General features: G+C 60.2%; 1 protein-coding gene across 3 annotated transcripts in view; it reads right to left on the reverse strand.

Moving 5' to 3' along the window:
- The window catches only part of MTCL2 (microtubule crosslinking factor 2), a 30,380-nt gene extending 6,327 nt beyond the window's left edge, over nucleotides 1–24,053 (reverse strand). The window contains exons 1-15 of one of the 3 annotated variants that reach the window (XM_072916970.1): nucleotides 23,144–24,053; nucleotides 15,167–15,391; nucleotides 13,485–13,643; nucleotides 10,689–10,751; nucleotides 6,838–8,055; nucleotides 5,727–5,846; nucleotides 5,458–5,583; nucleotides 4,910–5,140; nucleotides 4,655–4,762; nucleotides 4,205–4,372; nucleotides 2,971–3,222; nucleotides 2,775–2,840; nucleotides 2,335–2,405; nucleotides 647–2,093; nucleotides 410–551 (exon numbers count right to left, since the gene is read on the reverse strand). In XM_072916970.1, coding sequence (XP_072773071.1) covers nucleotides 410–551; nucleotides 647–2,093; nucleotides 2,335–2,405; nucleotides 2,775–2,840; nucleotides 2,971–3,222; nucleotides 4,205–4,372; nucleotides 4,655–4,762; nucleotides 4,910–5,140; nucleotides 5,458–5,583; nucleotides 5,727–5,846; nucleotides 6,838–8,055; nucleotides 10,689–10,751; nucleotides 13,485–13,643; nucleotides 15,167–15,391; nucleotides 23,144–23,893 — 5,146 coding nt within the window. In that variant the 5' untranslated portion in view covers nucleotides 23,894–24,053. Of the gene's footprint in view, nucleotides 1–409; nucleotides 552–646; nucleotides 2,094–2,334; nucleotides 2,406–2,774; nucleotides 2,847–2,970; nucleotides 3,223–4,204; nucleotides 4,373–4,654; nucleotides 4,763–4,909; nucleotides 5,141–5,457; nucleotides 5,584–5,726; nucleotides 5,847–6,837; nucleotides 8,056–10,688; nucleotides 10,752–13,484; nucleotides 13,644–15,166; nucleotides 15,392–23,143 lie in introns of all 3 variants that reach the window. The other 2 variants (XM_030288441.4, XM_030288440.4) reach the window with 2 other exon arrangements.
- Between the last annotated feature and the right edge of the window lie 209 nt (nucleotides 24,054–24,262).

The following is a 24,262-nucleotide window of genomic DNA, read 5'->3' on the forward strand; positions in this document are numbered from 1 at the left end:
CGTGGGAGGACACTGGAGCCCAGGCAGCAGCCGGAGCCAGCACCTCCATCCGCGGGGCGGGTGCAGCATCACCCCTCGGCCCAGCCCTCCCTGTGGGCACCAGCAGCCTCGGCTGGCCGCTCTCCCTTTCTCAGCGCCGCGAGCCCTCGGCCCGGCAGGGTCTCAGCTGGCACTGCTGTCGTGGTGGCACCAGTGCTGGCAGGAGGTGATGCAGCCACCCTGCCAGGGCGTCCCCGCAGCCTCCGGCTCCACATCTGCTTCCTAAGCGTCCCCGGGGCCGAGGGGACGTTTAGGAGACAGATGAGCCCGCGCCACCTCCGAGGGGCCCTCAGCGCGGGCGCTCTTCGGGCAGGACAGTGGATGGCAATGGCAGGCACGCTGCGTCCCCCGGCCCCCCGTCCTCACTCACTCGAGGCCCCCGGCTTCTCCTCCGCCCTGGGGGGCTCCGCGGGGTGCAGTTTGCACTTGGAGGGGGAGTGGCGGAGCGCGGAGCGGGATGGCCGGGCAAAGCAGGAGGTGAGGGACTGGGAGCTGCAGTCACACGCCGTGTCCTGCAAAGATAGACAGGGCACAGCGGAGTTAGAGGGGTCAGGCACCCTGTCCCCCGCCACGGCGGGACACCCCGGGGGGCTCTGTGCCTCGTTACCTCGCTGGCTATAGCCGAGATGAGGTCGGGGTCCCGCAGGGCCGCGTCCTTACTGCCCTGGCCAGGGGACGAGGGCTTGGGGTCCTCGCAGCTGCCCTGCTTGAGGACCTTCTTATTCAAGACACGGGAGATGTTTTCGGCTGGGTGGTAGGTGGCGGGGCTGGGGTGCTCGGCTCTCTTGCTCTCCTCCCCAGTGGCCTCCTTCTTGTCCTGGGGGGCAGTGGGGCTCTGCGCCCGCCCGCAGACGTTCCTGAAGAACTCTTGCACGAGGCCATACTTGGGTGCTTCGGGCTTGGCCCGGCTGCTCTCAGGGCAGCCCGGCTTCCAGATGGACTCGGTGCTGCCCGCGTGCTCCACCACGCTGAACAGGCTGGACAGGCCATCGTTGATGTTGCTGAGGACGGGGCTGTCGCGGGTGGTGGTGGAGCGGGCCCAGGCAGAGCCGTTCTGCTTGCTCTGGTGCAAGTTCCACAGGCTCCTGTCCTTGGAGGCATCCAGCTTGGAGGAAGACCTTCTCTGGAGCTTTGGAGAGCCGTATTTTGGGGAGCAGCATGGCCGCTCGATCCTGGAGTGGACCTTATCCAGGGAGGAGGAGATCTGCTTGCTGCGCACGGACACGAGGGAGGAGCTGCGTGGGGACCAGCTCTTGCTGTGCATGCCGGCGCCGCGGGGCAGGTCGGTCTGGAGGCCCACGCTCACCGTCTGGATGGTCTGCGTGCCCACGTGGGCCAGCCCCACTGTCTGGCTGGAGGTGCTTTTCACCTTCCTCTCGAGCGAGCTGGAGCGGATGGCCTGGCGCACGCAGTTGGTGATCTCCTTCATGTCGTCGCTCATGTTGCCGGAGATCTCCAGGTCGTGCAGCGAGGGGGGGAAGCGTGGCACCGGCGGCACCGCGCTCTCCCCCGCGCCCCCGTCCAGCAGCTCCTGCTGCTGCTTGGAGAAGTTGCACAGCCACTGGCTGTAGGTGCCCTCGGCGCTGGCTGACTCCTCCGGCTCCTTCGGCTTGGCCATGGTGAACAAGAATCCGGGCTCGATCATGATCTTGCCCTCCTTGTTGTGCACCAGAGGCGCCTCCAGCCGCCGCACCACCGGCGGGCTGTAGTAGATGCGGATCCCTGTCTTGTCAGGTGCCGTGTAGCTCCTCTGGATTTGTTTCTGAGCTGGGTCGTGCCCGGAGAGGCTGCTTGCCCGTGAGTAGTCCCAGGAGGAGATGCCCAGCTTCTCCTTGGCCAGGCTGTCAGGGGCAGGTTGTTCGATATTCACATATGTACAGTTTGAGGGAGGAAGGCTGGCGCTGTCCCGGATCCCGTTGGGCAGCATCTGGGTGGTTGAGGATGCCTTTTTGCACCGGGCATGGTCACCCAGCCCTGGCACGGTCTTTCCAGAGAGGTAGGGAGAACAGTCGAGCAAGCTTTCAAACTCTGACATGGAGGAAACAGACTTGGTCCTGTGGGAGGAGAGAGGATAAGATCAAAAGGGGGCGGGGAAGGGGGTTAGGGGACGGCTGAGGCATTCTGCTCCCACCCCAATGGGACCTTCCTGGGCACCCAGTCCTCCTCCTCACAGGGCACCCTTTACTTCCAGGACTACCCTGGAACAGGGTTGCATCTCCCCTGTGAGTCTCAGGGATGTCAAGTCCAGGGGGCCCCTCTATGTTCCAGGGACTATGGAGGCACCAGCATACTCACCTTTTGAGGTTGGTTCCCTTGGCTTCTGCTTCAGAGATTGTGTCCTTGTCTGTGATTTTCTCATTGAGGGCCTAGGAGGGCACAGGAGAAAGCTCCAGGGTCAGCAAACACAGGACCAGAGCACAGAGATGGGCTGGAGCTCAGGGGCTGCATCCTGCTCCCCTCCTGCACCACCAGCTTCCCCACACACAGAGGCACAGCAGTCCCAGGACTGCGTGGGGCTTGCTGCAATCACGTCTACTTAAAACCAGCTTTTTATAACCCCACAGAAGCTCTTGGGGTTCAGCCAGACCCTTCACGCTCTCATTCTCCTGCTGTTCTCCCCTGCAGCCTCATTTGCTATTTAAGGGGGTGTTAATTGGGGTTCACACATCTTCCCATCTTAGCAGAGACCTGATCCCTAACAGCATCCTGAAAGCACTCCACCCTCTCTTACCCACCTCCTTCCAGTTGCTGCCATGCTTCTCCATTTCAGAGTGCTTCAATGCCCATGGATTGGATCCTTTCTGCAACTGGAGAATGTATTGGTCACTCAACAGGTGCAACATGAGCCTCTCTGGGCAAGCAAAAGCATGAAACGTTCTCAGGGCAAGCAGCAGAGGCTGGAGGACACGTGCAGGATGGGGGACACCATACCTGGTTGAGTTTGTTCTGCAGGTCCTTCGCTTGCTGCTCCGCCTGCTGCTGCTCCTCCTTGAAGCGAGCCAGCAGCTCCACCTTCTCCTGGTTCCAGTTCTTCTCGCTGATTTGCAGCTGCTTGGTGAGGTCCATGACAGCGCTGTAGGACTCAGCCAGGAGGTGCTGGTGCTCCTCACGCTCTCTCTTCAGTGCCACCTTCCAGTCTGGCAGCGCACGCTCTGCGATCCCTTTGCCTGCCTTTGACTCCAGCTGTGGGGACACGGTGGTGGCTGTGAGGGACCCAAGGCTCCAGTGTGGTGCTGGACATCCCCAGCAAATGGGCAGGGCTGCGGGCATCCCGCTTGCCAGAGCCAGTCCCATGCTGCCAGGCTGGGCAATAAGCATGTCCCCAAGGACGTGACACACACAACATGGCTTGCCCATGGCACAGCCAAGCCATGGCCAGCCCTGGCTTGCAGCCACATCATGCCAGCTGGCCCAGCATTTGGTCACCCAGCAGGACACAGGCTGAATGTCCTGCCTGCCTGGCTGTGCTCCTGGACATGGCTCCTGGAGAGGGGCACCATCACCTGCAGTGCTGCCTGAGCAGCCCCCAAGGATACAGCACCACTGGGTGCTGCCACCATGGCTGCTCTGCTCACTTTTGAGGAGATATGGGAGTTGGGGATTCATGCCCTGCAGGAGAAATCCTGCCTGGAAAGTGCTGGCACCTGTGCTGAGGAGCAGAGCTGATGTACAGCCATGGGCTGCTGCCAGCACAGTGTGAGAGGGAACCTCTCAGCACTGGCAGGGCAGGGCTGAGGGACTGGTGGGACTCATCCTACAGGCAGGAGCTTCCCCCAGTGCCCAGGCTGCCCTCCCTCCACCTCCTGCCTTCCCTGCAGCCGTGCATCCTTTTTGCAGCATCTGCAGGGATCCTGCGTTGACTTGGGGTGGGGGAGAGGTAGGCACTGATGCTGCTCTCAGCTGCCTGTCCTCAGGAGGGATGCTGGGCCCCTGTCCCATCCCACCCTCCCCAGACAGAGGAATAAAGAGCATCCTCTGCTGCTCCACAGTCAGATTTCCATGCCAGCCCCGTTGCCATGGAAACTCTCCTGCCTGAGTGGCTGCTAATTAAGATTCCCACAGTGCCACCCTGCTCCCAGCCCAGTGCTTGGCACAGGGCACAGGCAGGCCCCCAGCCCCCGGCAGGCATGGGGGAGCTGTGCCACCCCACAAGTGCCCATCCCACCTGGGCGATGTGGCACTTGAGCTCGGCGCGCTCCATCTCCCAGGCAGCCTTGGCCTTGGTGAACTGCTGCTGCAGCTCGCTGGCACCGCGCCGCTCCTCCCGCAGCTCCGTGCACAGCTCCTTCAGGGTCACCTTCATGTCTGCCAGGGTCTTGATGCACTCGTTGGGCTGCAGGAGAACGGGGGTGAACACAGGCGGCAGGAGGGGACCCAGCAGGGTGGGACGCTGTGGGAGCTGCCCTCTCTGCATCCCAGCCCTGCAGGCTGCTGCAAAGGTGAGGGACAGGGGCAGCCAGCAGGGCAGGGGACCATCCTCAGGGGTGATGTGCTGGTGAGGAGCATCCCCACACAGATACACTCCCCAAGAGGAGCCACCAGCCCACACCACACAGCCACAGCAGGGGCTGATCCTACCTGATCCACCCCCTGGGCTTGTGGGGAGCCTGCTCACCGTGTTGGGGGTCCAGGTGTCCCCAGCACACATCTTGTTGTCTGCCTGTTGCTGTGGGGCTAGCTCTTCCTCTTCCAGCAGCAGGTACAGCTCCTTCATGCTGTTCACCTGTGGGTGACACCATGGCTGGGGTGATATGGGGACCCACAGCCCCTGGCCAGGGATGGGGGACACCCAAACAGCCCTGGGCAGGGCAAACAGGCATGAGGGACACACCTAACAGTGTGGTCTCCCCTCCATGGCAGCCCACTGTACCTCCAAAAAGTCCTCGCCCTCACTGTGCACCACCTTGCCCTGGCGCCAACGCTTGAGGAACCACTTGAGCTTCATGAAGAGCAGGAGGAAGCTCTGCCTGAACTGCTGTGACTCTTGCACCAGCAGGTTCTTTTCCTGGCTCCAGAACTTCTGCTCCAGCCGCCTCTGCAGGTTCAGGCTTTGCAGCTCAAACTCCCGTCGTAGCAGTGCTTTCTGGTGGTCCTCCTTCAGCTGTGGAGAGGTGAGTGGCTTCAGGACAGGCACTGTGATGTCTCCTCCCCAGGGTCTGGGCTGAGCCTGGTGCCAGCCCCATATCCCCATCCTGCACCTCCCTGGGATCCTGCTGGGGACAGCAGGGCCACGGGGGAAGCCCTGCACTGGCTCCATGTGCAAGGAGGAGTGTGCTCAGCCTTGAAAATGGGACATGCTGCGTGTGCTCCCAGGTGACACCCAGGTCCTCACGTGGGTCACAGGGCTGGGGCTGGAGGTGGCACCTCCATAGGTTGAGAACAGCTGTCTCTCAGGGGCAGAGGCTGTTACCTACTCACCTGGCAGATCTTCTGTGAGAAGTTTTCCACCTCATCCTTCCTCAGCTGCCTCTCCTGTGAGAGCTGCTCCTGCAGCCCCCGCAGGCTCTCGTTGGCCTCCGACAGCACCAGCTGCAGCTCCTTCATCTGGAACAGCCCCAGAAGGGGATGGGAAAGCTGGCCTGCACTTCCCTGTGTCCCTCTGCAGCTTCCCTTGTCCCCAGCTCTCAAAACCCTGTCCCACAGCCCTGTCCCCAGCCCCGCTGGCCAAGGGGACGTGGCTCCCGTACCTCGGTGGCGTAGGAGTCGTTCTCCTCAGCCCGGCAGGTTTTGTAGCTCCGGGGATGGGCGGGGTCCGTGTCCTTGGTGTGGGGGATGCGGAAAGGGTCGGCGTCCCTAAAATCAGGCTGCTGCATGCGTGGGCAAGTTAATGAGAACAAACCAAAAGAGCGGGAAGAAAAAAAAAAACAGAAAACAAAACAATGGGTCTCCGAAACAGTAAAGAACTACAAGACAACAAAAAGGATGAGGAGGAGAAGGAGCTTCATCACCATGGTGGGAGACAATGCAGAAACTAAAAGGAAACACAGGATGAGGAGACACGTGGCCTGGATTGTTTGGGGAAAGGGGAAAAAAGAGAGAAAGAGGGAAAAAATGTGCAAACACCAGTTACGGTGCCATGCAGTGACTGGGGGAGACTGGGACCTCGGGATGGGGGGACCACATGCAGAACAATAGGACTCTGAACAAGCGAGTGTGCTCCAGAAAGGGGCTTGTGCTTGCAGCCCCAACCACCACTGACACCCCCGGCCCCCGGCATGAGCTGGGACCCCTGAGAACAGCAGGACTGCAGGTCATGAGCTGCCCTGCACTGCTCCAAAGCTGTTCTCCCTTGGATGCAGATTTGCCCTGAAGCCTTTGCTCTCCAAATTATTCTGCCTGGGTGCCTCTGGGGATGGAGGATTCCTGCAAGTGGGGTCCCTGCAATTTGGGCTGCTTTTGGAGGCTGCAGGCTGCTCTTCTCCCACCCAGCTCATCTCCAACAAGCAAAAAGCTTCTGAAACACAATGTTGGGCTAAGCCAGGGAGAGCAGCCAAAACATCAGCCCCTGCTAAGGTGGGATTGCACCTGAGAGTCCCCGGCCATAGGCAGGGCAGCCTTGGCACAACCAGCCCATGCCAGGATGTCCACTGCCTCCTGCCCTGGGCACACTCTGTTGGAGCAGAGTCCTACCTTGTCCCCGGTGCCACCAGCATGCCGTGAGGTGTTAGTTTGGATTTTGCTCTGGAGAGGCAGCATTGAGGTTACATTGGGGATCAGGTTTTGTTCCGTTAAAGCAGGAGGAAACGCGGTGGCAAATAAAGCAGCAGCTGCTGTGAGGGATGTGGGAAGAAGGCGTACCTGGAAGTCAGAGGCATGCTCTTTGGTGACGTCGTGGCCGCTGGGGCTGGAGAAGGGGAACGAGTCCGTGTGCTCCTTGAAGCCACCGGTGAGGTGGTCCACCTTCCTCACGAAGCAGCCCAGGTCCTGCTGGAGCACGCCCAGCCGCATCAGCAGCACGTTCATCAGCTTGGCATCGCTGGGGCTGTCACCACCGCTGCCCACAGCCTCGCCCAGCAGCACCCCCGCACACTCATTGTCCAAGCAAGCCTTCAGCCCCGCGGTGAACCCATTGGCGTCCGAAATCAAGACATCGATCGCTTTACTGACCAGCGTCGCCTGGTCCCGGATGCCCAGCAAGGTCTCCAGGTCCTTGGGCTTGAGCAGTTTGGCAGGACCATCGGGCACCTTCCCGCTGCCCAGCCCCCTGTCCTGCCCGTCGGCCTCGCCGCCGCCCAGGCCGTCCCTCCAGCCGGCGGTGGGGACGCACTGTGCCGAGTCGCCGGCCTCGGCGTCGGTCTCCAGCATGGGCCGGGTGCTCTGGCAGGAGGCCAGGTCACAGCGCTGCAGATTGGAGAGCAGCACCCTGTTCTCGTACTGCAGCTTCTTCACCTTGCCGCTGAGCTCGCTGATCTGCACCTTGGCCGTGGCCAGCTCCTCCTGCGAGGGCTCGCTGACCACCGAGCAGCTGTCCTCCGACAGCGTCACGTCCAGCTCGTGGTCCGACTTGTACTTGGTCAGCTCGTTCAGGAGCAGCTTGTTCTGGTCCTCCAGCTCCAGCAGCGAGCGCCTCAGCAGCTCGGCCTCCTCCTCCACGAACTGCAGGTGCCGGCGCAGCTCTGCCACCGTGTCCCCCGCGTCCCCGCAGCTCGAGACGCCCACCAGGAACCGCGTGTCCTGCCCCGGCAGCTCCCTGTCCCCCTGGCCCTTCATGTCATCCATCTCCGCCCGCAGCCCGCGGTTCTCCACCTCCAGCTCCACTATCCTCCGGCTCAGGATGTTGGCTTCTTCCTCCACCAGCTTGAGGTGGACCTTCAGCTCGGCCTCCCGGGAATGGGGAGAGTCAGCCAGCTCCTCCACGGAGAGGGAGCTGTCCAGGTCCCCGTACAGGGACCTGTACTTCAGCAGCTCCTCCTTCATGCCATCGTTCTCCTTGGCCAGCTTGGTCAGCTTCTTGCACATCAGGGCTGACTCCTCCTTGGCAAAATGCAGCTGGCACTTCAGGTCTGCGCTGTCCTCCTGGGGACCCAGAGGGGTTGGGTATTAGAAAGATGCTCCCAGGGGCCACAGGATTCCCAGGGAGCCCTGGGGACATGCCACCCTCCCACACCAGTCATCCCAGGGAAGCTGCTGGCTCTGCTCCTGGAGGAGGAAAAGCTTTGAGATCCATCCTGGAGACTTTCAGGGTGAGCCTGGAGACGGGACAGGATGGTCTGGATGAGGAGACCTGTAGGTCTTGCCCCAAGAAGGACATTGAGCCACCACCAGGGATGTGTGGACCAAGTCCTGCCTAATCCACAACAGGGCAGAGGGGAAGAGAAAGCTCTCCAGACTCCACAGGGTTATTAAAGTTTCCTCCCCAAAACTGGCACTGAAATGTCCTCGTCAGGGCTCTGCTCCTCTTGCTCATCACAGGGAAAAGAGCGGCTGAAAACCTCTCAAAGTCCCTCCACCTTGCCAGGGCACTGAAAACCCAGGCAAAGCCTCAGCATCAGCTCCCTAGTCCCTTCCCAAGCCCCTCTGCTTCTCAGGACTGTTCCTCCATGTGCTCTTTTTTTATTTAGCAGTTAGGATCTTGGCTGTTTGCCCAGACAGACTGTTTCTCTGCTCTAGGAGCTTTTTGGATGGAGGACCAGGATTTCCTGACGTCCAGCTCGCAGCTTCCTGTGCCCTGGGGTCACTGGAGCGCTCCGAGCTCCAGCGTGGTCACTGTCAGGAGGGGACCTGCTGGGCTGTGACCCTCACCTCACTGCACCCGCTGCAGCTGGGCAGTGCTGGAGGTGGCCAAGCCCTTTGGCTGGGTGGCTGCTGGCCCTAGTAGCCCTCTACCTGGCTGAACTCACCCCTTTTCCCCTTTTCTTGCTGGAAAAAACAAGCTGTCCCCTTCTTTGGGCGCTCTGGACCCCCCAGCCCCACCCATGCTCACCCCAAACCCCACAGCAGTATTTACTCTGCAGACTTCCTGGACTGCTCATAACAAGGCCAGGGGTGATGGAAAGGGGGTTCCCATGAGTTTGGGGTGCCATTTTATTCCCTAAATGATCTGCAGTGCCCACAGGAACCACCCTGCATGCTTGTGCACCGGGCCACGACCTCACTAAGGCGCATTAAAGCTGTGCCCCCCTAATTAGGTGAGGAGATTAGGGGAGGGCTGGTGCAGGCAGGGCAGACATGACCTCAGTTCCTGTTTTTCCAAGGGGAAAAAAAAAAAAAGAAAAAAAAGCAGCAACCCAGTGTGTCCCTCTATGCTTTGGCATGAGCAAAGAGACACACACATGTCCCCAAGACCACCTGGAGTGCTCCTGGGGTCTGGGGAGACCTCAGTGTTGAGTCTGTCCCCCCCAGCTCCATTTTTGGGGAGTGCTGATGCTCACCCAGCACAGGCAGGCAGGAAAGGGGCCCAGGAAGCCACAGATGAGTCACAGCATCTGTGCCCACAGGGCCAGCAGCCACAGCTGAGCAGGGACAGGGAGCTGATGGGGCCACATCCAGGGGCTTCTGCACCTGGGGAAGCCCAGAGTTCCTGGAGCATTGGTCCCACCACACACCTGGGGCCACCCTGACCCCAGGCTGAAGGGTCTTAGCTCCATGGGGAAGCAGAGGGGCTTGGGGTTGTTTCCCACCCCAGGAGGAGGCAGATGAGGGGCTTCAGCCTCAGGGAAAGGGGTGATGGAGGAGCCCTCTCCATCAGCTCAAGGCAGAGCTGGCTGTATGTGCTCTCTGGGGAGATGAGGGGAAGGATGCTGGGACCACCAGCTGGCCAGAAAGGGCTCTCAAGAATGCAGTTAAAGGGAGGTGATAATAAAGACTGAAGTCTTTGAGGGCCTGGGGGCCTCTGTCCTGTGGCTGCACAGAAGGGCCTGTGCCAAGGACACAGGTCACCCAAACCCCTTGTGCTGCTCAGGGTTCCTGCCAGGGGACACTCAGCAGCGTGTCAGGAGTGTCTTTACATGGTCTGCCTCTGTATCCCAGCTCTGGGGGAGCAGATCTGTTCCCCAAAATAAACCCTTCAGGTCTTTTGCCTTTGAAAGAGGATTTTTCCTCTTGCCTTTCTATCCCTGCAACAGCAGCTCTGCCTCTCTGAGCCTGGTAACAGCATTAGCGAGTCACAGCAGCTCAGCTCAACAGCAAATGACAGCTGAAATCCTGCTGCCACTGGCAAATTCCCTTCCCTGTGCTGCCCCAGCAGCCTGGGAGGGCACGAGTGATGTGGCCTCCAGCCATCCCCACAGGGACCCTCTGCTCCCCCAGACCCTGTGATGCTCCCAGAGCACCCTCAAGCACAGCTGGCAGGAGGGACACGGGCTGCCAGAGCCACCAGAGCAGCAGCTTTGAAACGTAAAAGCCAAACTCCTTCAGCTCCTTACACAGGAAAAACAGCTCCTTACACAGGGAAAGGGTTAAAGCCACTGCTGCTCCATTGATAAATGAGACAAGGGAGCGGCTGAGGACAAAGAGGATGGCCCAGCACATCAATCCCGCCCTTATGCAGGGGCTCTGAGCAGCAGGAAAGCTCTGCAAAGCCCTGCAAGGAGGGGATGGCGCTGCCATGCCCGGGTTTACTCCTGTCTGGGCTCAGTCTCCAGCTGGCACCGTGACCTGGGGCGTTGGTGGGTCACTGTGGCGTGCCCGGGGGGCTCAGGTGCCAATACCTGCACTGACGGCTTCTTCTCAGTCTTGCCCAAGGAGCGAGACCCCCGCTTCTTCAGGGAGTTCTGCAGAGAGAAGAGAGAGTTATGATCCACAGTGATGGCCCTGCACCCCAGCAGTGACAGACAGACAGACAGATTTGGTGTGGATGGACATTGCTGCTGACATTCCCAGATGCTCGTAGACCCCAGGAAAGCACCGGGTGGGCTGAGGGAGGCCCTTTGCTTTGAGGAAGCTGGAGTGGCAAGCATCACATCATGAGGTTTGGCCAGAAATTCCCCCTGCAGGCAAAGGAGCAGTGAAAAAGCAGGAGTGAGCAGGAAATGAGCCATGGAGAGTGGAGAGGCTGAGTCACTGTCCCTGTCAGGGCTGGATGGAGCAGGGAATCCAACCCCCAGGCCAAGGGACAGCTCTCACGACATTCCAGTGTGGGAGCAGCAGATGATGACATTCCCCATCGCCTTTTCGTCCCTCAGCATGATGCTGACTCTGCTGTCAAGGTCACAAGGGGACACAAGGGACAATGTCCAGGCTAGCGATGACAGCTGGGAGGTGAGGAAGGCAGACAGAGCAGTAAGGCAGACCAAAAGCACGGTTAAAATGCTGGTGGACAGAGCAGAGCCAGTTATCTGGGGAAGGGAGCTGGGGCAAGACCCTCAAGAACATCCACACAGCCTCCCATGAGTGCTGGCTGATCCCTGCAGCTGCCCTGGACCTCCTTCCAAGCTGGTGCTGAGGCCCAGCAGCCAGAGAAAGCAGCTGTGAAATGTAAGCTGCTGCCTGTGCCAAGGTGCAGGGCTCCGGCTTTCCTATTAAGGCCACAACCATCCCTGGAGCTGCTGGAGCTGCAGAGCCTCTCCCAGGGGCTGCTTGTGCCACATCACATCCCTCACCCCCACCAGCTGGGGACTGCAGCTGGCAAAGGGCAGCAGCAGCCCCAAACAGCCCCAGCACAGCGCCCTGGGACAGATGTGCCCGTCACTGCTCCACCCTGGGAACAGCCTTGGGGTGGCCATGCCCAGGGTCCTGTCCCAGCCAAGCGTGGTGTGGCAGGCTTGGCATGGGGTACCCAGATTGATCCCACTTTTTCCGACCCCTTTAGGAGACAGAAAAGGGGAAAATGCCTGTGCCTTCGGGAATGATCCCCAGACAATGATCCAATTATGGGAGAAACCTCTTGGAAGGGAGGAATAATCAGCCCCGAGGGGTGAGTGCAGCCCTGCACAGTCCCTGGCTCCGGCTGCTAACAAGCTCTGCCAGGCTCCGTGCCCTGCAGCAGCAGGGAGGAGGAGAGCTTTTAGCCCACTTTGTCTAATGTTTGCCTAATTAGCACTCTGCAATCAGTGAGTAACCCCAGTGCCCTTCTTAGCCTGGGGATGTCCCACCCTGAGCTTGGGGACCATCTCTGAGCCTGTGCCAGCCAGCAGTGTCCCCAGGGCTCAGGCAGCTGCCTGCCTCTCGCAGCTCCCCACGCTGACCACAGAACCATTTCCCTGCTTGTTTTCCAGAACCATTTCTCTGCCTGTTTTCCAGAACCATTTCCCTGCCTGTTTTCCAGAACCATTTCCCTGCCTGTTTTCCAGAACTATTTCCCTGCCTGTTTTCCAGAACCACTTCCCTGCCTGTTTTCCAGAACCACTTCCCTGCCTGTTTTCCAGAACCCTTTCCCTGTCTGTTTCCCAGAACCATTTCCCTGCCTGTTTCCCAGAACCATTTCCCTGCCTGTGTCCCAGAACCATTTCCCTGCCTGTTTCCCAGAACCATTTCCCTGCCTGTTTCCCAGAACCATTTCCCTGCCTGTTTTCCGAGTGTGGGAGAGCTCCAGCCCAGCTCCCACTGCTGCCATTTGTTATTCAGCTGGTGCTCCTGGCTGCAGGGAAACCCATTTCACGGCTGTTAGCAGGACTGTGCAAGACACCCCGAGTGGGGGATGCTGCTGAGTGTCACCAGCACGGGCATGGCTGGGAGAGGATGGGTACAGCTGGATCCTGCAGCTTCCCAGAGCTGGGCTCAGCTTTTAGCAGGGATGGCCCCAGAGATCCTGAGCTGTCCTGTGCAGGAAGCACAGTGGGGGAAGTGAGAGCCTTGCCTTGGCTGTGTCTCCTCCCCCACACTGGCCTGATGGCTCAGCCAGAGACTCATCCCGAGGCTCCTCGGGGACCAAAGGCATCCCGGGCAGTAGGGAAGTGGGTTACAAGGGCTGCAATGGATCTCAAGTCCATGCTGTCACCAGGATGCCTTTCCTGTCACCGAGGTTGACACAGATCCTGGCTAGAAGCTGGTCCCAAACAGAGCATGACAGGGAGTGCCCTGGACCTGTGCATATTGGTACATTTGTGACTGCCCAGGACATCGAGGGGACTGTGCACCCACCCAGCTCCACAGCACCGCTGGGACGCTGCTGGGACATCTCAGCCCAGTTTGAACCTGCAGGAGTGGTCAGGATACAGCCAGCACCAGGCTCTACCAGGGACAGGGACCCCACACATCATTCAGAGCTTTGCCCAGATGGAATTGGGCATGGCTCAGGGGGCTGGGCTGAGCAAGTGGCCAGGGACATATAAAGTGCCCCCAGAGCAATGGGGAAGTCCCAAGCCCCCCCTGGATGGGGCAGAGCCAGGCTGTGCCCACAGGGTGGGATGGAGCAGGTGCTGCTCGGGTTTCACCAGCATCTGTAGCACGGTTTGGGTTTCAGTGACTCAGGCAGGGCTGGGGGATCCCACGATCCAGGGCCAGGACACCTGCTATGAGCAGAGCCTTGGGGACACCTCCTGGTCCCCCTCCCATGTCCCACTCACCTCTCGGAGCTTGTCCATCTCGTTCTGCACCACCTGCTTGGCCAGCTCGGTCTCGATGAGCCGCTGGCGCAGCTCCTCATTCTCCTCCTCCAGCCTGATCCTCTTCTTCTCCACCACCTCCAGCTCATTGTGGAGCCGCACAGAGACGTCCTTGGCCACCTGGGGACACAGCAGGGCTCTCATCACACTGGGCACAGTGTGCAGGGGGCTGAGACTACAGCTCCTGGGCACCCACAGTCCGCATGTGGAGATCACCAGGCAGTGACTGAGACCCTCTGGGGGGACCCTGTGGGAGGTGACCCCCTGGCCCTTGTGTCTGTCCCCTCAATCGTGTGCTGTGACTGCTCTTGTTCCTTCACCAGCTGCAAGGCTGCCCTGCATCCCCATCCCCTGGCCAAATCCTGCCTTCCCCAGCAGCCCTAGCATGGTGCTGGGAGATATTAATCACCTTTTTCCCATACCACAAAGCTGGAGAAGCCCCCAGAAGGCTGGAAGAGCTGGTAGGCAGCAGCAGAGCAGGCAGCCTGTCGCTGCAGGCAGCAGCTGTGCCGGCCAGGAGAAAGGCGAGCTGCTGCATCACATTACAGAAAAACCAGCAGCTGCCCTGGGGTGAAGGATGCCTACATCCACCCCAGAGCTCCCCCTCTCCAGATCCCTGCACAGGAGCAGTCCTCAGCATAAAGGGAGCTTAATAACACTAAACATTCCCTTCTGCATTTGCAGGATAAAAATTGTCCCAAATGCCACTGGTCTCCTGCACAGCGTGGGCTATCAGCACTGTGGAGGCAGCAGCAAGCCCTGCTGCAGGATCTCAGGCCGTGGGGTTGGGCTCCTGTTCCCCCGAGGATGGGCTGTGCTTTCTTTCCCAGAAAGGGAGAAGCTGGAGGGGGTGTTTTTGGCAGCAGCCACCCAAGCTGGGGGGGGAGCTGATGGATGGTTTGAGGAGGGGATTGGGGCCCCAGCAGGGATGGGCAGCGAGGCAGGTTCACAGCCCCGTGCTTGTGGCATGTCTTGGCTCCAGGACCAGCTCTTTTCTGCTCAAAAAACAAAGTTAGTCCTCAAGCTGTTGCACATCCATCCCGAGCTGTCTCCGACTACCACCACACCCCTCTTGGCAGCAGTCTGGCTGGTGAGAGCCCTCAGCAAACACTCACCAGGCTCCTCGAGGGCGAAGCAACGTCACCCTGCAGAAATCCTCTTGTCCCTGCCCCAGCCCCGCATGCCACCATGCCTGGGGCTCTGCAAGGAAAACCTGATGGCCGAGAGAAGCAGCTCCCAAGCCTGCAGGCCCCCTGCACACTTGTGATGCTCATGGTGGCCCCATCACATCCCCACAGGAGCAGGATAAGGGAGCTCAGCCCCAGGGCACAGGGCTGGGCTGGGCTCCAGCCTGCACAGGATGAGCCTCACATATGGCACATTCTCAGGCACTGCTGGCCCTCTCCACCACCAGGACCCCCTGAGACCACCTGTGAGCTGAAAGCACTCCTCCCCACTTCCCACATCAACGCTGCTAGCAGGGAATTAGAATGTCTCCAACAAAACTGCACAGCATCACAAACTGCACATCCTCACAGAGCTCCCTGCACCCCGACATCCCCTGCCATGTCCATGCCCACATCCAAACCCCCTGTGGGGGCTCTGGGGGCTGTGTGGGTGGGGAGGTGCCCTCCCAGGCTGACCTTGACGTCCTGCTCGAGGCTGTGGATGAGCTCGCCGTCCACCTGGCCGGTCTGCGCCACGCGCAGGCTGCGGCGCTCGGCCTTGCGCAGCCGGTACTGCAGGATGCGGCAGGTCTTGCTGGCCTGGTCCAGCTGCTGCCGCAGCTCCTGCAGCTGGTACACGTCCTCCTCCATGTAGACATCCCGCATCTCCAGCATCTCGGCGCGCAGCTCCTCGATCTCATCCTGCAGGGAGATGTTGGGTTAGACCCTGCAGCTTGCTCTGCCCTCTTTTCCCCTGCGACACTTCCCCACTACCATGGCTCTCCATCCATCCATCCATCCATCCATCCGTCCATCCATCCATCCATCCATCCATCATCCATCCCTCATCCATCCCTCATCCATCCATCATCCATCCATCCATCCATCCCTCTATCCATCCATCCATCCATCCATCCATCCATCCATCCATCCATCCATCCATCCATCATCCATCCATCCATCCATCCATCCGTCCATCCATCCATCCCATGAGCCATTTTCACAGCTCTTCTACCCCTTGGGCCAAGCCCAATCCTTTCAGGAAAAGGCTCAGAGCCAGCTGGATGCCATCACCCAAGAGTGAGCCAGTCATGTGAAGGGGAACAGCCAACAAAAGCGCCTGAGAATATTTGTGGTAAAAGAAAGAGGAAGGTGGGGGAGGGAAAGGAGCTGCAGGAGCAGCTCAGGCAGCAGCCACGGGGAGAAAAATTAGGTTATCTTTGGAAAAGATGTGTCAGGGAGGCAGGCGAGGGAAGGAGGAGATGGCAGGCAAGGACAGCTGTTAGGGGAGGCAATGTGGGGACATGAACCAGATGCCACCAGTGCTGGAGACCAGAGGTTTCCCCTTGTTTTGCCATCAAGCAGCAGTCCTAGGGCTGGGTCCTCTGTTCCACCTCTCCCCAGTCTCATAATCTCTCCCAGTGACCTCCCCCAGCACAGCAGAGCCTCTGGCACAGAGCAATTGCATCACTGTCACAGCAGGGCCAAGGGTGACATCCTGCTGGCACCAACACTGACCCAGAGCCTCCTCCAGGGCTGTGGCACACAACTACTGTGGGGTCCCCAGTGCCACCTCCTCATCCAGAACAGGACTGTGGTCACTGGGGATGCTTAAGGACTGTCCCCTCTGGTCCCTGGGGACTGACCAAGCTCTGTCCATGTCACCATGAACATGATGTCAACCCAAATGCCCCAAGCAAATGCTCCACCCACCACACAGGCTGTTCTCCTCGCCCAGACCAAGGACCCCTCCTGGGAAAGGATCAGGCATCTGCTTTCCTGCCAAAACCCCTGCCACTACAGACTGCTGACACTGCCAAATGCACGTGCCTCTTGAGAAGTGAGTGGCTCACGCTGCTGCTCTGCACCATGGCGTGGTCAGGGAACAAAAGGATCTGGCACAGGCACTGGGGATGCTCAGCCCTGATTCACCCTGGGCAGAGGGGACAGGGGACTGCCCCCTCACTGCTGTGACAGGGACCTAGAGCCTGAGATGGCAGCTCTGTGCTGGCTCTGCCAGGCACTGGCACGGTGGCTGCCACACTCACCCAGCCTGACAAAGCCCCAGCTGCAAGAACTCCCCGAGAGGAGAAGCCAAGCCTGGGAAAGGGCCGGCAGCTGCAGGGACAAGTCACAGGCGTTCACTGTTGGCTTTAAACACTTCGTAACAAAGAAGGAACCTCAATTAGACAATCCCGGATTATCTGCTGGCCTGGGCTGTGGAGCCAGGTGGCACCATGGCCACCAGGGCCCTGTCACCCTCTGCTGCTCTGCTTCTCCACAGAGGGTCTTGAGAAGAGATCCTGTTCTGTGCTGTCTCAGAAACAGCCCCGAGGCTGTGGGATGAGCACAGGGGTCCTGGGGACACTGGCTGTTCCAGGGACATGCCCTGTGAATGGGCATCACTGCAGAACTGTTTGAGAAAAGCTCCTGGACATGTCAGGTGTGAAACCCCCCAGGGAAGAACCACATGTTCCACATGTTCCTGCAAGGGCAGGGATGCACCATGGGGTGACAAACTCGACGGGAACTCCCCACCAGCTCTGCCACCTCCCACCTGGCAGGGCCACAGCAAAACCCCATAAAACCACACCAGCCTGGAGAGCTGGTTTATGGCATCTATTCCTTGGGAGCTTTCATAGGGAAAAAAAAAAAAGCATTGTGGACTGCAGGTGAGCAGGCGCACTGCAGCGGGTGGGGAACACAGCCTTCCTTTCACCACCCAGGAATCGTGGCTTGAATACAACTGCAATCCTCCTTCAGTGCTGCCCATTCCAGCTCTCACTCGCCATGTGGCTTTCCCAGGCAGCAGCTGAGCAGGGCAGGGAGCAGGGACCTTGGAAAAAACCCAACCACATCTTGCATTTGCTGGAAGAAAGCCTGGGCTTGCCCTGCTAAGAGCTTGTTTATGCTTTGGGTTGTAGCAACCGTTATTTTAGGGGGAGGCCGTGTCCAGCCTGGGCAAAGCCTGGAAGCACAGCCACGGAGTGGGGCTGGGGGGGTTTGCAGCACTGGGGGCTGGGAAAGCAGGGCCTGGCTTTGCTCCAGCTGCAGGAATTCACCCACATCCCAGAACCTGATAAATCCTCTGAGGGGATGCAGCCTGGCAGGCGCACGGCCTGCCCCAGTTTGCCCCACGGAGGCAAGCCCTGCTGCTAAACCACAGTAAAGGGATTAGGATTGGAGAGTGGAAAATGCCAGCAAACTGGAAGAGAGCTCGGAGGACAGAGCTGATCTGCTGAGGCAGCACAGGGGGTGCACAGGGAGTCCCCTCACAGCTTCAGGGGTCCATGATGGCCACGGGGCCTCACGCTTTGCACATTTTCTGGAATTGGTGCCCAACCCAGCAAAAAATCTGTTTGGATTGAGGTGAGAGCAGAACCAGGAGAGGGGAGGAACCCCACTGAAATATCCCAAATTCAGGGGGTGGCACTGAGCATGGGGTGATGTTAAATGAAGCTTGAAACTTCATTTAACAGGTGGGCAACACAGAGGAGGAGATAAATGACTTCTCTCCAACACAAAGGCCCCTGGGGAGTGCCTGCTGGGCCACTTGCCCCCTAATCAACAGGGTGCCCATCCCTAGTGGAGTCACAGCCTCCCAGCACCCTTGGGCTGCTCCCCTGCTTGTCCTTCAGGATCATCCCTGCGCTCTGCTCATCCCATCCCTGTAGCAGCAAAGATTTCACAAGGTTTTTGCACTAGAAATCTGTCTCAGAAAAAACTGCTGGGAACCCGCAGTCCAGAGAGACTCATTTGAATGCCCCAGGGATTGTATGCAGAAGCAAACACCCCATTTCGTGGCTGCAGGAGCCAGGTTATGCTCAGTGGAGGAGCTCAAGAGACAACCTACCTTCAACCTCCTCCACACAAACCTCCGAGACACTGTCTCTCCCTGGGGAGATTATTAAGGAAACTAAGAAGCGGAAAGGTGGGATGCAAACTGCCTGTTTCCAGTTCAGGAAAAAGAAACCATGCATTTTTACAGCAGGAGGAGGCAACAGCTGTGTCCACACATGCACTTGAGGGACATCAGCTCTTTCAGGAAGGGCTGAGCTTTAGGGTGATGACCCTGAGCAGTGACAGGGCAGGAGAGGGAGCAGTGGAGATGGCAGAGCACACCTCAGAGTGCAGACCAGACTCATTACAGGTTGCAGAAGCAGAATCAAACCCTCGTATCTCCTACCCAAGGGGAGTTACATGCTGACTTTGGCACCTGCAAGAATGCAGCAAGCTCCAAGCAGAGCAGGGGGCACACACTGTGCAAGCCAGCAGGACCTGCTATCTCCAAGAAGCAGAAAACAGCCAGGGACACAAAACAGGCTCATGCAGCACAACCACGGCTGGCTGTGGCCGGTTGGCTGTGGCAACCCTGGCAGCCCCAGCCGCTGGGGCACAGCCAAGCAGCAGCAGCCTGCCCATGGGAGGATGGGCAGCATTTTGGGGGGCACACCCTCCAGCTGCACCCCCAAAGCTCAGCAGAGGAGGAGCAAGGGTGGGAGCTGCCTGGGTGCTTGGCAGAGGCGCCTTTGTGCAGAGCTGGGCTGTGCTGGCAGGGCTGTGCCTGCAGATCCCCAGCAAAGAAGGGGATTACTGTGCAGGAGAGCAACAAGCAAGGCTTCCTCCGAGATTACAGCACAAAAGCAGCAGCTTTCAATTAACTCTGAGCACCAGTCAGGCAGCACAGGGAATGATGCCTGAATTTGCTAAGGGAAAAAAGAAAAACCAGAGGGGATTTTTAAAGGGAACTGCCCAGGGTGCTCAGGCACGTCCCCTGCCAGCAAGGGGAACGCAGAAAATGCAGGGCACCACAAGCCCATGCCAGGGTGCAATGGGTGGAAGGATGGGCAAGGCACACCCATGTCACACACAGGGATTTCTCTGGGTGCATCACCAGCAGCTCTGGCCCAGCTCTGACAGCAAACACCAGCCATCCATGTCATGCTGGAGCTCAGTGCAGCAGCCTGTGGGTTGATCCCTGCCCCTGGCTGGCATGGCAGCTCCCCCTTGGTAATGGGAGTGAGGGAAAAATCAACATTTCTCAGATTTACAGCTGCCTCCATAAATTACCAGGCAAACAGCTGGGAGCTCTCCCATGTTGTGCAGCATCTGAAAAGGCAAGAGGCTGCAAAACCCCTTCCAGGGTGGCTGCCTGCCTGACAGAGCTCTGCTCCCCAGCTCTGCAGGTGGTTACCAGCACTCCCAGGCACGGTCCCTGCACCTGTGGCCAGGCAGGATCTGGGCAGCAGCAGGGCAGGGACTCAGTGCCAACCAGACACAGCCCCCCATAGCCCTGTGAGATGTTCTCAGAGAGCCCTTGCTGGTGGCATGACTAGCTCGGGAGAAACAAGGCACCCAGCCACTCGAAATGTTTCTCCAGAGAGCTGGGAAATGCATGTGAGCCCCAGAAGGCATGTGGCATGACTCAGGGCAGGGAGCAGGAGGGGGACAGGCAGCAGGGAAGTGCAGGCAGCGCTGTGCTCCCAGCATTGCAGAGCTCTTGCCTAAACCCCTTCCTCGGAGAGGAGAGGAAAGGCTTTGCAGGCATCCCCTCCCCTTGCTCCAAACCCTCCCGTGCCCACTCTTTGTCTGCCTGTCCCTCTGCAGCTGCTGCCGTATCACATCTCACATTTTCCAGCCTGCTGAGCAGGGCTGGGAGCTGCTTTCCATCGCACGGCTCAGCAGCAGCGAGACGGGCAAGGACACCAAGGCACCTCCTCCCTCCTCACCAGGCTGCCAACCTGCCTGGGAGAACAGCCCTTTTTGGGGAAACCTCGCAATAACCCGTGCAGGGGGGTCACAGCAGGTGCACAGCCCCCAGAGCAGGGGCAAGAGGAGATCCCAGCCCACCCAGTACACCCCGAGTGGAGGAGGAAAGCAGAGCCTGCACAAATGTGGGCTGCAAAGAGAAATGGGTGAGGTGTGCTTAAACAAGTCGGTTTTCTTATGGCAGCCGAGGAAAGATGAGACGTGAGCTGGCACTGCTGGAGCTCTGCTGGGAAGCTCCCAAACCCAGCGTGCATCACACGGGCGTAGTAGCACCACACACGCCTGGCTCGTGCCAGAACGTCACCAAAGCCCTCCCACCCCCAAAAATCCTCATCTCGCTCTAAATACGCACTAGGCTTTAGCTGATGCTGATGAATACACGAAAAAAATATTCATTTGCAGCTTTCTGGGTGAGTCCTAGGAAGTAAGTCACCCGAGATAAGCCTGATTCATCCATACTCGAGTGGAGGAGAGCTGCATGGCAAGATGGGCAGTGCCAATCCCTCGGGTTAGGGCTTTATTTTTGTTTTTAGTCCTGAAATGCCTGAATTTTTAGCACAGATGGCACAAGCCAGCACTCTGCTGCAGCCCAGCCCAGTTTTCTGCTCCTTGCTGGAAAAACTAGGCAAATCTTCCAACATTTTTTGGAGCACAAGAGGTGTGTGCTCTGGGCTTCTGCCCAGCTGGAGCCAGGGTACCACCCCAGTCATCCCCTGCTCCAGAGCCAGGAGAAGTGAGCTACAACACAGAAACACGGATATAAGCAGGATGCACACGTCAGGGAGGAGACACAAGTGCTGCCAAAGAAGGGACAATGCCACCAGCATCCCCATGGCCATTCCTGCTGCATGCCTCCAGCATGTCCCTGGCCAGGGGATTTCAGCTGGCACCCCTCAGGGCAGGTAAATCACTCACACCCTGCTGGCCTGCAGCTTGCCAGGAAGGAGATCACATGGAAATGGAGGAAGCAGGAATGGCAGCGCTCGCACGCGTGTTCTTGGAAACCCAGGGGCCTCATCTGTATTTTTCCAGCTCCCAGTAAATCAAAGCTTTTAAGCTATTGCTGCTAATTTTGGCAGGAGTTGGGACACCAGCCGTGAGCTGGGGCTTTGCTCATGGACAAAAGGGCTGATTGAGCATCTTCCAGCGCATCAGCCAATGCCCACCTCGGGGCTGGGAGCCTGGCACTTTCACAAACTTGGGCAGCAGCAGAGGAGAGCTGGCCTGACTTCCAGCCTGCAGCACCCAAAGAGCAGCTGGGGAGCCTTGGTACCCAGCCCTGAGCTCAGCAGCAGCTGACTGCCCAAGCAGCTCAGCCACAGCTCCACCCTGAAGGAGAGCAGAGGGCAGAAAATGCCTGCAGCCATCCCAGGACGTGGCACCTGGTGGGTGCTGGTGCCAGAGGTGGGATGGGTCAGTGTCCCTGTCCCTCACAGCATGTCTGCCCTGGCTCGACCGTGCCCCTATGAACCAGGCAGACCTGGAAAAAGGCCCCGGGGAGCACAGGAACCAGGGAAGAAGAGAGCTGGAAAATGTCCCCAGGGTCTGGCAGCAGCAGCAGGGAGAGCAGCAGGGAGCTATGCCCAACTGCCAGGCCATGCCCAGCTGCACGGGGTCAGGTTATGCCATACTGTGTCCCAGGATGCCCAACCAGGCTGAGCACATCCATACCATGCTGAGCTGTGCCAGCCCAGGCTGTGCCAAGCCTTGCCATGCCAAGCTGGGTCCATGCTAGGCTTGGCCATGCCAGGGCAAGCCATGCCCAGCTGGGTCATGCCTGGCTAACCCGGCCCATGCTGTGCCAAAGGCTGCCCTGTGCCAAGCCATGCCATGGAACACTGAGCTGAGCAGTGCCCAGCATGTACACCACGCTGGACCATGCCCAGCTGGGCCATGCTGTGCCAAGCCAAGCTCTGCTCTAAGTTCAGCGTGGCCATGCCAGGCTTAGACAAGCCAGACCTGACATCCAGTCACGCTATGCTGTGCCAAGTCAAGCCAAGCCACAGCATGCCAGGTCAGTTCTGCCTGTGCCATGTTCAGGGATGTCACACTGGGCTGAGCCATGCCAAGCCCTGCACCGTGCCACGCTGTGCTGGGCTGCTCATCTGAGCCGAGCCAGGCTGAGCTGAGCTGTGCCCAGCCATGCCCTGGGATGCTGAACTGCACCAGGCTGGACCCGAGGATGCTGTGCCACATGGAGCTACACCTTGGGATGCAGTGCCATGCCACGTCATGCCATTCCCAGGGATGCTGTGTCATGCTGAGCCATGCTTTGGCATGCCATGCCATGCTGTGCCATGGCCAGGGATGCTGTGCCATGCTGAGCCATGCTTGGGCATGCCATGCCATGCTGTGCCATGGCCAGGGATGCTGTGCCATGCTGCACTGTGCACAGGGATGCCATGCTGTGATGACCACGGATGCTCTGTTGCGCTCAGGGATGCTGCACCATGCTGACCCTGCTCTGGGATTCCATGCCATGCTAAGGCCAGGGATGCTGCACCGTGCTGAGCCATGCCCTCAGGTGCCCTGCAAAGCCCTGGGCCGTTAAACCACGTTACAGCCAGGGATGCTGACCCTGACTGACCCATGCCCTGGGATGCCATGCTGTACCACTACTGCCCAAGGATACCGCGCCACACCGAGCCGTGCCAGGGATGCCACGCCACGCCACGCCGTGCCCACCTTGAGATAGTCGTTCTCGGAGCGCAAGTCCTCCAGCTCGCGGAGCAGCCCGTCGGTGCCGGCGTCCAGCAGCTCCTCGGTGAGGTCGGAGAAGGCGAGCGAGGTGCTGAGCTGCAGGCGGCTGCTGGCCACGGAGGCGGCCGAGGGCTCCTCGGGCAGCGGCGACGCCTCTCCGGCCGAGGGCGGCGGCGGCGGGGCGCTGCCCGGGGACTCGCCATCGCTGCCGCTCAGCCCCAGCTCCAGCGACAGCAGCTTCGCCTCCTCCGAGGCGCTGCAGTCCGACACCTCCGAGCTGCTGTCGGTCAGCCCGGACCCCGGCCCGGGCGCGGGTGCCGAGCGGGGTCCCGACCCGCTCCTTCTGGCGCCGGGGGCCGCCGTCTCGGCTGCGTGCCGCCGGCCCTTCGGCCGCGCCGCGCCGCGCCCCGCCGGCCCCTTACCGCCGGGCCGGGCCCCCGCCGGGCCGCGCTTGTCGGGCCGCCCGTCCTTGCCGCCGCCCGGCCGCCGCGGGTGCGGGTGCGGGTGCGGGTGCGGGTGCGGGTGCGGGTGCGGGTGCGCGCCGCTCGCCGCCAGCCGCGGGGCCGCGCCCGGGTGTCCCCCGCCGCCGCCGCGCCGGCTCTTGGCCAGCGACCAGCCGGGCACCTCCTTGGGGCGGGCGGGCGACGGCGCCCGCTGCGGCTTCTTCTTCCTCTCGGGCAGCGGCGGCGGCGGCGGCGGCGCGGGGGGACCCGGCTCCGCCGGCGCGGCCTCCATCTCCCGCTGCGCTGCGCTGGGCTCGGCCCGGCTGCGGCTGCGGCCCCGGCCCGGCCCCGGCTCCGCCCGCCGCCGCCGGGCGGGGACGAGCGCGGGCGGCGAACAAAAGGCGGCGGAGGGAGAGTGGGGGGAGGCGGGGGGCGGCCGTGCTGGCGGCAACAGCGACCCCTCCGCTCGCCCGCAGCCGCACCATCCCGCCCTGCCAGCGGAGCGCCGGCAGCATCCCCGCGGGATGAGGCATCCCCGGTGGGGAGGGCATCCCCGGGGCAAGGGGTCCCCCGCGGGTGTCTTCAGCAGCTCGTGTTCTCCGGGGAGCCGTAACACGCCAGGCTCCCTGGAGCATCCCTGGGGACAGGGTCCCCTCGTATG

The sequence above is a fragment of the Taeniopygia guttata genome, chromosome 20, assembly GCF_048771995.1.
Source record: "Taeniopygia guttata chromosome 20, bTaeGut7.mat, whole genome shotgun sequence".
Taxonomy (NCBI): domain Eukaryota; kingdom Metazoa; phylum Chordata; class Aves; order Passeriformes; family Estrildidae; genus Taeniopygia; species Taeniopygia guttata.